The sequence below is a fragment of the Antedon bifida genome, chromosome 4 (genome assembly GCF_963402885.1).
Source record: "Antedon bifida chromosome 4, ecAntBifi1.1, whole genome shotgun sequence".
Lineage (NCBI taxonomy): Eukaryota > Metazoa > Echinodermata > Crinoidea > Comatulida > Antedonidae > Antedon > Antedon bifida.
This window is the reverse complement of record NC_136229.1, coordinates 32,596,687-32,609,616: the sequence shown is the minus strand read 5'-3', so window position 1 is coordinate 32,609,616 and position 12,930 is coordinate 32,596,687. Positions and strand designations below refer to the sequence as shown.

The 12,930-nt window shown below is 34.5% G+C and overlaps 2 protein-coding genes across 5 annotated transcripts; one reads left to right on the top strand and one right to left on the bottom strand.

The window, feature by feature from the left end:
- Nucleotides 1–68: 68 nt before the first annotated feature.
- LOC144840275 (uncharacterized) lies at nt 69–10,680 on the bottom strand. 4 transcript variants are annotated; one of them, XM_078696032.1, is made up of 11 exons: nt 10,533–10,680; nt 7,007–7,114; nt 4,691–4,750; nt 2,451–4,577; nt 2,039–2,203; nt 1,784–1,872; nt 1,463–1,648; nt 1,175–1,294; nt 762–852; nt 515–642; nt 69–404 (listed from the first exon to the last, which is right to left on the bottom strand). In XM_078696032.1, exons 2-11 carry the CDS (start codon nt 7,112–7,114, stop codon nt 104–106), a joined length of 3,375 nt encoding a protein of 1,124 aa, XP_078552158.1. In that variant the 5' UTR covers nt 10,533–10,680; the 3' UTR covers nt 69–103. The 4 variants fall into 4 exon arrangements, with proteins under 4 accessions (XP_078552158.1, XP_078552160.1, XP_078552161.1 ...); XM_078696034.1 differs by having other exon boundaries at nt 1,175–1,291; nt 10,533–10,674; XM_078696035.1 differs by having other exon boundaries at nt 7,040–7,114; nt 10,533–10,670.
- LOC144839351 (arylsulfatase G-like) lies at nt 7,259–12,925 on the top strand. The gene is made up of 7 exons (XM_078694667.1): nt 7,259–7,283; nt 7,415–7,547; nt 8,215–8,426; nt 8,847–8,927; nt 9,429–9,661; nt 9,964–10,060; nt 11,636–12,925. Exons 1-7 carry the CDS (start codon nt 7,259–7,261, stop codon nt 11,905–11,907), a joined length of 1,053 nt encoding a protein of 350 aa, XP_078550793.1. The 3' UTR covers nt 11,908–12,925.
- The last annotated feature ends 5 nt before the right edge of the window (nt 12,926–12,930 follow it).

Genomic DNA, 12,930 nt, shown 5'->3' with positions numbered 1-12,930 from the left:
GTTTTATAAGGTTGTTTTTTTTCTTATCATCAATCAAAAATCAAACAACTAAAAATAGTTTCACTTTCATGTTTTTTGTGACAATATTTATTCATATATTTGTTCATAATTCATGAATATGTACACAGTTAAGCATGCCGACAAAAAGTAAAGACCTATCAGTCTTTGTATCTAGTAGCTTTACAGTACATCTCCTGCCCAGATGCTCATTTTCAGAAACATAGAACAGGTGGTCCTCATTTTCAGCATCCACCTGGCACAGGTGGCCTTCTTCATCAAGCATCTCTGCCAGGTGGTCTATTTCAGCAACCACCTGACCTGAGAAAATATTCCACACATTTACGCTACCATCTTGAAATTGTTCAGCTATGTGTTGTTTATCTGCAGCTGCAGCAACATTATATCTGCAACCAAAAATTCAGAATAGCATGTGTAAATAAAATCTTTTAATATCATATCAAACAACTCTTCAAAACTATTTTTGATGAACAAAATGGCAGAAGGAATACTGTACCTTGAAAATGGTTTGTTTTCATTTGTGTACTCCACAAGTGTGGACATCCTACTTGTTTCAGGATTAACAACATTTAATTTGATGCATTGTCTGTTGCTGGGACAACACATCATGAGAAACAGTAGACCCTATTGGTTAGAAAAACATAATATATTAACTCTTTCGTGTACCTTGTGATATTTGATTAGTTTCATCATTTCATCATTAACCCACTATTTACAATTATATAAATTTTAAAACAACTTACACCCTCAGTTGAAACATTTATACAATCAGGAGCTTCAAGATATGGTGATGACCAAGATATGCATTTAACAATCTGACCAAATTTAAGGTTCCTATACAAAAGAAAATGGATAGCAAATCATTCTTCTCTAAACGCAAATTAATGTAATAAAGCAACTGTGAAAAAGTAATTCAATTTCAACTTTATTCCTTCGAGGAAGTTCAGACCAACAAAGTGTTGATCTTCTCTGGGAATATGCACATACACGAAGCAATTATAATAATATGGTATTTCCAAGATTAAAAGGAAACTGAACAATTAAAAAATTAGAAATTATATCTATAGTACATGATAATTAAAATTTAGTTATTTGTTAGTTCTACCATAGTGTAAATAAAAAATATTCTCCAAAAAAAAACTCATGACAGACATACCCAAGTATAATCTCCTCTTTGGACAATCCCACAATCCAATTCTGTGTACCACTGACCTCACAAATGGATGTTATGTTACCAGAATATTGACCAAGTTCCACAATGTCTGGTGGTGAGCTACTGTTATCAGATTTTAATTCCATAATATTAATAATATATAATATACCATGAGCAACATAATCAGAATTGTATTATGGCAAGATAAAAGAAGTCGGGTCGCGTGGGTGGAAACCACAAATCCTAACCACTAGACCACACAGTCTACTAAGGATAAGAAAGCAGACTTACTTGCAGTGGGCATCAGGTGCAATGTGGACAAGTGTCGATACTTCCTGCTGACAATTGTAAATAGAACAAGCAAAGCCTTTATCTACCACTGAACACATGCTGGTCATATAACCTTCTGTCATGGTGTCTGATGCCATTGTAAGTTCTTGAAGTTGGCGACTTCCATTGAGGTCGAGATAAAATAATCTTGTGTTGTGAAAAAAAAATAAAAGTGTGATTACTGTACGGTTTTCGCATGGATATACTTTTGAATATTTTGTCTTTGATTAGATTAGGTACTGTAATAAAGCTTAAAGAATTTCAAATAACACTTTCACTAACCTTAAAGATGATGAAGCAAAGTTACCACTTACAGCCAGCCAAATGTTTTCAGCAGTATGAAATAGACAAAGGTTATCAAATGATTCAACCTGTATTCAAAGAAACAATATAAACTATTTTAATAATGATATAAAAGTGCTTATTCTTTGAATATTTTGTCACAATGCTGGTAGTGTAATTGGACTCATTCACCAGCACAAGTATTAGGTTTTTATATAAAGACTTGATAAAAATGAGAATGACAGTTACACTAACCATAGGTAGGTGAACGGTTCCCTCGACAACCCAGCAACCATCTTCAATTGCTTCTGACCAAACAACAAGAGATCTTTTGAAGCAGACTCCAACAATTGAAGCAACTGTGTCATGTTGAGGGCAGTTTATCACATCAAAGCAAATAATATTTCCATCAACGTTATGCTGAAATAATTATCCCAATATTAATTATATTATAATAATAAAAGAAAATAAATAATTTTAAACAATAAACAGTGCTTGCTATTACAATTTACATTTTTCCAAATTTCATTTTACTACTGTAGCATCAGTATAAAAACACCTGTATTGCGTTTTAATTTTCTAAGCATAAATAAATGAATTCTTATTTACCTTATTTAAATTCTAATGTAATTTTAAAGACAAGAATTTGAATAAGTTAAGTTCTAACCGATAGACAGCCGTTGAATTGTACTGGTAATTCTAGCAAGTCAGCTTTATCATGAGCTTGTGCATCAGGAATTTTAGCTGGTTGAGGTGGAGTTCCTGTAGCAACTCCAGAAAAGGGGGATTCCTGCGTGACATTGCTACCAATTGAGTCTGTCATTAGAAGTTCAACCGGTGTTCTTTGTCTATCTCGTTCTAAATCAATATTTTTAGGATTAACATCTTCTAGGCTCCTTGTAACTATTGTTTCATTTTCTGTTTTGATCTCTTTATAATTATTGGAAACCTCAAGGTGCTCTGCAACTGGTACACTTTCGTTCTCATGTTCTGAAGTATTGTTCTGTTTTAGATCATTAATTGCTTCTTCAATAAATTGTTTCTCCTCTGACTGTTTCTCATCAAATCCAACATCCCTTTTAGAAATTTTGGAAACATCACCATCTGGAAGATCACTACCTAGTTTCTGAACACTTCCTTCACTATTGTCTGTATCATCTTGATTCAGAGCGTTTTCTAATAATGGTTCTTCTATGTTGGTGTCTTCAACAATGTTAACTGTATCTATCTTGAATGACTTTTCAACATCACTGCACAATCTTTCAGATGGTTTATCTTCTTGCAATGTTGTATCAGAATCACTGGAAATAAGTGGTTCAGAGTTCATTTCTGTTGCTGAAAAAGTTGAAGGAGTTTCAAACACCAATGCACTGCTACCTTCTGAACAGAGAAGATTTGTGGACTCTCTGGATTGTGTTTCTTCCATGGATTTTTCAGTATTTTCAGGTTGTGACATTGAAATAGAGCAATCTCTATAAAAGCTGTTGTCTGTAGGAGAATCTTTCTCTTCCTTAGTAAGAACAGATTTGACATCTTTGTTAGTAGTCACATACTCTTGATTTCCATCACTTTCCAAATCCAAGACTTTGCGATTGCTTTTTTTATCTAAGAGTCTTGAAGACTGTCTTACTGAAACTGGAGTTTTTCTAACTTTGGCAACTTTCAAATGAACAAAGTCTTTGTCAGGAAGAAAAAAATCTGTGTTAAATTTTTTAGGAAATTTATCTGGAAATTTCAGGATGCTTCTTTGTAAACAAGATTGTGAAGATGAATATTTTGCATCCATTTCCACACAGGAATAATTGATGGTTTTTGTAGACGTTCTGGTTGTACGTTTAAAATTATTCTTGTTAAAAGATTCTTCCATGTTAAAATCAAGTGGACTGTTGTTGCAAGATTTCACTTTTCTACGGGACAGCTTAGATCTTCTTTTACCATGTTGTACTGCACTTTCAGATACACTTTGGCAAAAATCTTCACTCGATGAAAAAATTTCAGTTTGCGATTTGTTTGCAGAATGTAAATGTTTATTTGTTTGTGTCCTGGTGGATAATTTCATTCCTTGTGAAGAATCTGTTTGAACTGTCTGAGATTGACCAGACTGTGAAATCGAAGAGTTGCCCTTGCTGACAATTGACTGACTGACATTTTCAGAAGCCTCATCTTTACAAGGCTGGAATGAATCAGAAGTTTTCTCTGACCACTGCCGCCACTTCATACTTCTGGTTCTTCTAACATAATACTCTGCTGGATATGGCATATCTTCAACAAAGATATGACTGCTATAACTACAGCTATCAAACTCTATGGATTCCTTCAGACTTGGCGCCAGGTACTCCATATCTCGTGATCGTCTCGACTTTTTCAATTTTTCTACTTTTAAAATCAATGGTTCTTGTTGAGATTTGCTTTCTTTGCTTTCACCAATTATATCCTCTACACATGAAGGAATAATAGATTTTTCAGTTTTTTTGGTTGCATTTTCAAATTCCGTATCTTCAATTGAACATGCCTTTTTAGTATCAACTATGAAGGACTCTGGCTTTCGATTGTAGTCGTGAGATTCACTGCTTTTTAAAGCAATACTGGAAGAATGCTTAGGAATTAACTTGTCTTCTTCTACAAAAGAAAAGGAGACACTACACTTTGATGACAGAGAAGATGGGTTTGCCTTTGATGAAGTTGATGCTGCACTTTTCTCTCTGGCATATTCTGGAGACTCAAGTTTCTCCTCTTTTTGTTCTGCCAATTTACGTCTTACGTGTGACCTAGCCCTTGCAGCTTTTTCTGATCTCTAAATAAAATTTAAAAATCAACATGAATATTGTTTTATTATATATAGAACAGATCTACACTACCTAACAATTTCACAAAAAAAGAAGATAGAAAATTACTGTATTATCAAACCTGAACACTTTGTTGAATCTTTGCATATTTCTTTTTCATTTCTTTAATTCTTTCCTCCATCTGAAAAAAAAACCAATGTAAAATTAAATAATGGTTAGAGGGTAATAGCTAATATTGGGCTACTGTATAATACTGTATAGCTGACAGTTTTTCGGCGTGGCTAGTGGTAGTTTCAAAGCTTTTGGCTGCTAAAGCCTAAAAGGTAAATGAGATTATGTATTGTCAAATTGGTCCTCAGACAAACCGTAAAAATCGGTAAATAAGAAATGAATTTACCAAATAAAAATACTAAAACAAATAGTACATAAATCATACTCTATAGCTCCTAACTATCCTAGAAATAATTTGGCACAAAAACACATCCCGGTAGGCCTACTAGGCTAGTACTACGACCTACTACATAATAATCATATAATAGTCTAGGCCCAGTGTAGTAGTAGGCTAGCATTGTATACTTTAATACTATAGCTAGGGCCTATATGCTAGCCTAGCTAGAGAGAGTAACAAGTAGTAGCCTAGCCTAGGCTTACTTACTATCTAGGCCTAGTAGATATCTTCTAATAAATAATTAACGTGCATTTCAATTAACTACAGAATTACGTTAACAAAAACTATAGAATAATGATTATATATATCGTCAATTTATGGTACTTTTCTTCAATTCTTGTAGGATAACTAGCTGATAAGAGTTGGTCTGGTTTTCGTCTGCCGCGCGCTTATTTGATCATCAAGACGCGTACACTTTTATTTAGGTAGCAATTATAAATTAAACCTACTTAAAACAATAAACATACATACTTGGCTATAACAATACTGGCAATTAATTTAACAATACTACATTTAAAATTGGAAAACAAAGATAGACCTATGTGGATAAATAATATTAAAACTTAGCAAGAATACAAATATATTACATCCCCACAAAATAATAGTACAGTCCATGTTTTGTTCTGAAACCAACCATGCGTGCAAAGTCAAACATTGATGATGATGCATAGTACTAGTAGTGACAAAAATGTATTGCAATTTAAACTAAAGCCTTTTTATCAATTTGAATCAACTCTTCAGCATAGGGAAACAAATCAGAATGGTAAGCAAAAAGTACTTTTCTAAAAAGCAGATTCTACCGACAGCCACAGGGCCATAGAATAATAAAGTATAATCAGAATGCCTTCAGATACAAACTGTACCTGGGGTTCTAGACACATTATTATTTCTATGGCTAGAACCCATTATAACATCGTCTGCTGTCTTTTTTTTTAACGGATGTCCGTGAAGATGGAGTTTAACGATGTGATTTTAGTAATACTATTGGTATTTACACAACTGGAAAGTTCAACAGCGACGATGCACCAACAGCAGCAGCCACAAACATCAAGAAGGCCGCAACCCAACTTCGTCATCATGTACATGGATGACATAGGATGGGGCGATTTTGGAGCAAATTGGAATCCTTTATGTTCTTCTGACACTCCTTTTATGGACAATCTTGCAAAACAGGGGATGAGGTACGTAGTTGTTAACCGAATATTTTATTTATATATTCCTTGATTCGGGACTCGGGATCAACTGTTGCTGACCAGTTAGTCCAATCTCTCTTTATGACAGTGTAACTCGGTTTGAGTGGTGCTATAGAAAGATATTATGTATGTATCTCTTCAAATACAAAAAACGTAACTTTCATTCAATTATAAAAGTGGGGCTGTAGTTGAATTTTGAAGAAAAAAACATCTTTACTTCAGCACTTATCTTTGTATTTGCTTTTTTAATTTAGCAACAACACAAATAGTATTCTTAGATTTACAGATTTCCATTCTGGCGCATCAGTATGTACGCCTTCAAGAGCTGCATTACTCACCGGCCGATTAGGGAAGCGGACTGGAGTTACACAACTCTTTTTCACAAATTCAGTAGGAGGATTACCATTAAACGAGACCACAATGGCGGAGAGTTTTAAGGACGCAGGTTACAGGACTGGCATGATTGGAAAATGGCATCTGGGGATGACTAAACCGTTTCAACCATTCCACAGAGGTTAAGCATACATAACAACTTTGAGCAAAAAAAAGTTTCACTCTTCTTGTTTTTTGGCACGTTTGCCGACTTAGTAGAACCATCTATTTTATAATAAATAATTTGCTTCACCACTATAACAATATAGGCCTAGTATGCAAATATAACCGTTTTATTTCATTTATTTATTCGACATCAAAAATATCATGGGACCCCAAAAGCAACACATCACCATAACATGATATAAACAGAAACTGTTTACAGACAATTATTTTCTAGGGTTCGATTATTTTTATGGATTACCATATAGTAATGATGGGGGATGTGTTGATCAACCTGGCAAGAACATTCCTTCATGTCCACCTTGTCCCCGAGATCCGGACGACATTTCTGACGTTTACTGGAGGACATCTGAAAAATATAAAAATTCTAGTAAGCCTACTTAAAAATATTATCTCTTATTAAATAGATTCAACTGGTTAAACAATGTAGATGGTGGTTTAGAGATCACATCACACCAACCAACAAATATTCAACTCAACCGCTCGTGTTTGTATGTGTCTGTATTGTGTGTGTCTGTGTTTGTAGAGTACAAATAAACTAGATAACCCAAAAACAACCCATCAATCACTTTGAAAGTATAACACAATTTTCAAGCAAAGAAATACACGACATAATATAATTATTTTATCATTATTTTTATATTATTAGATCAAAATCTTCGCTGTGATTCAACATCTGCTATTCCATTGTTTGAAAATGACACTATTATTGCGCAACCAGTAAACTTACAGACTCTTTCTAGAAATTACGCCGAAAAAGCAACAGAATTCATCAAAAATAGGTATGCCTATGTTGCTCTCAAACTATTTTTTTGAATAGGCCTTTATAATTCACAGTATTCACTTTGACCAAAAATTGGGTCTAACCAGTAGTATCGTTAGTACTTTTAGAAATAAGCATAATCATTATTTTTGCGGGGTTTCGATAAAAGTGAATAAATAGTTATAACTAAAATTGTTGTTATCAATCTTTATTTTTCATGTTTTGGAGAAAAATACCTCTCTTTAAACTAATGATGAATTAAACAAACACCGTGAATAAATGGTGTTTAAAGAATTATCAATAATGAATGAGTAGAAGAAACGTTTTGTTTGACATTCAAAAAGCCTGTCATTCTTTGTAAATATACATTTTGTTAAATATTAATAACTTTGGGGATCACGGTGCAACGTCATTCAAGTATATTTGCTATCAATCCATCAATTTCGGTCATCCAATAGGCCAAATCAATACAAATGATTTGTTTAAACCCAAAAAGATCCCAAACATTGGTACAATAACAACACTATAGAAATAGGCTAGGCAGTGCTTCCACACATACACTTCTCCGTCTATAATACACAATTACTAAATGATCCATTGACATTATAAAATACATTTTCTGCCACAGTTTCAATTCAAAAAGTAAATTTTCTCCACATTCTTTATTTCATCTTTTAAACATGAAGCAAACACACGAATGACGATCAACCATTTTTGCTGTATGTTGCTTTTACACACATGCATGTACCACTCCTGAACATGCCAGAGTTCACAAACTCATCCAAGTACCGCGGGTCGTATGGTGATGCGTTACGTGAGTTAGATAGTACTGTTCAGCAAATATACAACGCAGTGCAAGACGCTGGAGTGGAAGAGAATACACTCATTTGGGTTACAGGTATGTCTTCACTATGAAACTAGTTTGACAAAAAAAGTGTGATGTGCCAAAATATGGTAGTGATATGCCCAAATATGGTAGTAATATGACATCATCATGTCAATATATCTGGGAACATCACATTTTGTTGTCGCATAAATGTTGATAGTGTAGACAGAGCTTAAGTGGATTCAGTTTATGTCATGGTATGCCTCTTTATACCACATGGCTAAATAATGTATTACACGGGTACATTGGAAGTTGTGAGGTTTCGACTCCCTGCTTCGCTCCCTTGGTCCATTTACAGACGACGGTAAAAGAATGGAGGACATTTAATCTCAAGTACACTAATACAATAATCTTACAAGTGCTTATATGCAGGTTCGTGTCTGTACCCAATGAGCGTTGTGTAGTTTTTATTTGATCTTTACTTGTTTGCAGGTGACAATGGACCCTGGGAGTCGAAATGTCAGTTTGGTGGCGAACCTGGTCCATTTAAAGGGCGTTGGCAGAAGAAAAATGGTAAGGAAAAAAATGTAATAGTCATGCAACAAGAATGCATTTGAAGAGGATTAGACTGTGGGCCTACTTATGTCGTAGATTTGCATGTTTATTTTGCCACTGAAGCGTTGGAACTCACGAATTGCTCAGCACTTTTAAGCTCTGTCTACACTATCAAACTTTATTTGACAGAAATATGTGATGATGTCAAATCACTACCATAGTTTCAGTATATCACTACTAAATTTCACCATTTTTTTCAACTAGTTTGATAGTGTAGACATAGCTATAGATATGATTATTATATATATATATTTATAAATATACTTGCACTGATGAAGGGCTAGTGTTGCCCGAAAGCTCTGCTAACTTTTCTGGCTGTTTACTTTATCGTTTTGATTTAGCTTTTCGCTTTTTTATTTGTATCTCCATTGAGATCCAGCCACTGATACCCACAGCATTGTCATTTTTTTCAGTAATTTGCCTTTGGATTTATATTTATAAATAGTTATATTTTTTCAGGAGGAGGAAGTTCATCCAAAACAACAGTATGGGAGGGTGGACATCGAGAGCCATGCTTTGCATACTGGTTGAACCACATCAAGCCAAACACTGTATCAAACTCCATTCTCTCTGACATGGATATATTTCCAACTATAGCTGGCCTAGCTGGTATATCGTTGCCTAGCAATAGGGAGTATGATGGGATTGATATCAGTAGGATTTTATTGAATGGTGAAGAAATCGACAAACGTGTAAGTTTGCCCGAATTTAAATAAGAAGGTTACTGTCCAAGTGATGATTTTAATATTTTGTGGACCTGATACATCATGCAAATGGGCAACTTTTCAATGACGTCTCGTGAGAATGTGCAAAACATATCTATGAAATTACAATGATAAAAATAGATGAAATTAATTTAATTAAACAGAGAACACAATACAATCTTGAAATTATTTCATCTGAATCCAAATGATTAAAATACACAGTCACTTTTTTTGTTAACGTTCCCTATAATATAACAGAAAAATATTTGACTAACATTTTTTTATGATAGGTTCTTTTCCATCCAAATAGTAATCCATACTTTCCGGAGAACATGGGTGAATTTGATGCTATCCGTTATAACCAATATAAGGCTGTATACAGGACAGGTTAGTTTGCCGAGGTAGTGCGACATGAGACTACACGACGGGGCTTCCCCTATGCCTACACGACGGGGCTTCCCCTATGCCTACACGACGGGGCTTCCCCTATGCCTACACGTAAGGGGCGACTTCATTTGCGATGGGGCGACTTTGCTGGATCCCGTTTGCAAAATGGTTAGGTCCGGCAACAAAGCTTTTCTTGGTTCAATTTTGGATCTGTTCAGTATGAATTACTGACAGCCATATCATTGTAGACCGTACCACATACTTGCCTTGTATTACGGTTTAGAAAGCATGGTACAGTCTATCTAATTCATCAAATTTACATCGTAGTCATTTCCAGAAGTAGTGTCTACCTCGGAGGTAGGATAATAATACTGAATGTTAGAAAGCATGAAATGAAAACAAAATGTGTTCGAAACAGCAAAAGATCAATACTCTAAAATTAACAATGATGAAAAAAGACATTCGTACTTACAGCCTTCTACAAGGGGGATGGTCAATTCGTCACGTGTGCATTTTCTACTTGTTGTATACATTCTTGTCTGCCTTTGCTTGCTGAACGCACGCCTGCCTCAATATGCAAATACGTCCCAATATAAATCGCGCTCACTATCCGCCTAAAAAATGTTACTCATTTTATATGATTTTATATTCAAACATTATGTTTGTTCCTTATTTTTACAGTTTATACGTGTTTCCGAAATTCTATTTCTGGTTAATGCAATTTGCGTATAGCAAACATTTTAGTCGTCATTTCATTCAACTTATTTTTTACATCAATTTCCTAGTAATGCACGTCATTGCTTTATCTCTAATGAATATCAGATAAAATGACGTCAGAGTGCATATTTAAATTATTGCCATTCTAATACAAGTTTCATCTCAACGCATCAATTTCGTTATAAATTGACACTACAAATAATGAACGTTTTATTAATGTTTTTGCTAAAGTTTACACAACGATCAATGTGACGTCATCGGTTTTGTTATTCTTCTTCGCGGCTGTATAATATGTATAATGCACCTTCATAATTTATATTAGGCCTACGGGCAGATTTTTTTTTCTGATTTTACGAAAACCGTTAGTATGTTATTTACTGTGTATTACTGTAGTAATGGAGTTGGAAATTACATCATCGTGGTGCGTAATTAAAAAACGTGATATCATCATTATTTGCGCGTACAATTATTTGCTATTACTTAGGCTGACATTCGGATTCTAAGAATTTTAAATTACCTGTTTAAAGAGACAGTATCAGCTCCATTTTAAAGGGCCCAACTTAACATCCGTTTAGATGAGCTGCAGTTCCGTAAAAGTCTTTTCAAGTTCGGTCCACTTATATTTTTAAGAATTCAACAGTCTGCGTAGCGCGTAGTAAAAAAAAAACAGTTTGCGTAGGTCCATAAGCTTGTAAAAAGTTTCAATCTTGCTGTAGCATTTTATATCAGAGTTATGGCTAAAGATACGGTACCGTATCTTTAGCCACGGCATTATATCAGTTATATCAGTAAATTTAACTTGTATTTCCAGTTGGTGCCGATTTGAATATAAATTCTAGTTATGTTTTCCTTTACCAGGTGGCTCTCCAAGTTGCGGAGGGGTCGAAGGTGAAATACGAACTCACAATCCACCCCTGATTTTTAACTTATTTAAAGACCCAAGTGAAGAGCTTCCGTTGGACCAAGATAGCATTACATACAAGTATGTTCACACTCGTATTGAAGAAGCGCGGATACGAATGGAACAAAATGTTCTGCAAGATAATACGACAGTGGCCGATTTTTCCAGATCGCCAGATGCTATACCATGTTGTAATGCGGACCACGTGGCCTGCCGTTGTGAAAACTGAATTTTAGACATTTCTTCGCTTCCTAAACCAATTTAATTTACTCTGATGTTCACATTTGTTAGTATTCGTCATAGAAATGATATTTTTGTGCGCATGTGTTATAATTATCATCATCAGAGATCTTTGGATTGTCTAATTAGAAAATAACAGGCCATGGTTTGTGAAAATGTTCTCTCTTTCATAAGAAAACTTTCCAAAGACGAACCTTTGTTTGTAAAATATAAACCATCGTTTGTTAAAGACACTTATTTGTAAATTATGGTTTTTAGGATAAAATAGCTTTATAGTTTGTCGCTTGGCGCCCCGTACTAAGCAAGAATGACGATGCAGGCGGAACAATGAAGAACACCTTCCAACATTCGTCTGTATATGTTACAGCGCTGGATCATTTTAATTTAGATTAGATTTTTTAACGTGAAACACGAGTAGAAGAGAATTACTATCCCCGCGGTAAAAACTACTTTGCTTTCAGCCGTTATTTCTAAGTACTAATAAAGTGAATAGCTTAAGTAGGCAACTTAAATCTATTTCATTATTGAACGTCAACATTGCCGAACTCACTTTTCATACTTGATAGTTCATTTTGGATTATCTACACCACTTAAGAATCCCGATTCGCATATGGCGATTTATAATATTCAATGAAAACCATGTTGTAAGTGTATGAATAGACGAGTGTTGGTTTACACAGAATCGAGTCAACTTATATTCAATTCATTCAGCAATTTCATAATTATAATTATTATTTTGTTTTAATAATGCAAAACAGACATCAAGGTTGGCACACAGTAAATATTAATTATTTTGATTGGTAACACAAATCTAATTAGGCAAACTGTGCATGCGTAGGCTGGTAAGGAGGCAATCTCGCATCGGGAAATTACACTTTAATAAAAAAAATATTTTATACAACATGCACTGTTCCCTTTATACAATATAAAAATAAATTGCTCAAGCAAACTTAATATTATATAAATACCCGCTTGCTTCTTCTTCGTCTGCGCAAACATAGTGTGGTGCCAT

Coding starts and splice junctions, on each gene's coding strand:
- LOC144840275 (XM_078696032.1), bottom strand. CDS start 7,114: ATGTCCTCCAGTAAACGTCAGAAATGTCGTCCGGATCTCGGGGACAAG. Junction 4,578..4,690: donor AGATTCAACAAAGTGTTCAG/GTTTGATAATAC, acceptor AATTTTATTTAG/AGATCAGAAAAAGCTGCAAG. Junction 1,873..2,038: donor GAACCGTTCACCTACCTATG/GTTAGTGTAACT, acceptor CTTTGAATACAG/GTTGAATCATTTGATAACCT.
- LOC144839351 (XM_078694667.1), top strand. CDS start 7,259: ATGTGTCTGTATTGTGTGTGTCTGT. Junction 7,548..8,214: donor ACAGAATTCATCAAAAATAG/GTATGCCTATGT, acceptor TTAAACATGAAG/CAAACACACGAATGACGATC. Junction 9,662..9,963: donor GTGAAGAAATCGACAAACGT/GTAAGTTTGCCC, acceptor TTTTTATGATAG/GTTCTTTTCCATCCAAATAG.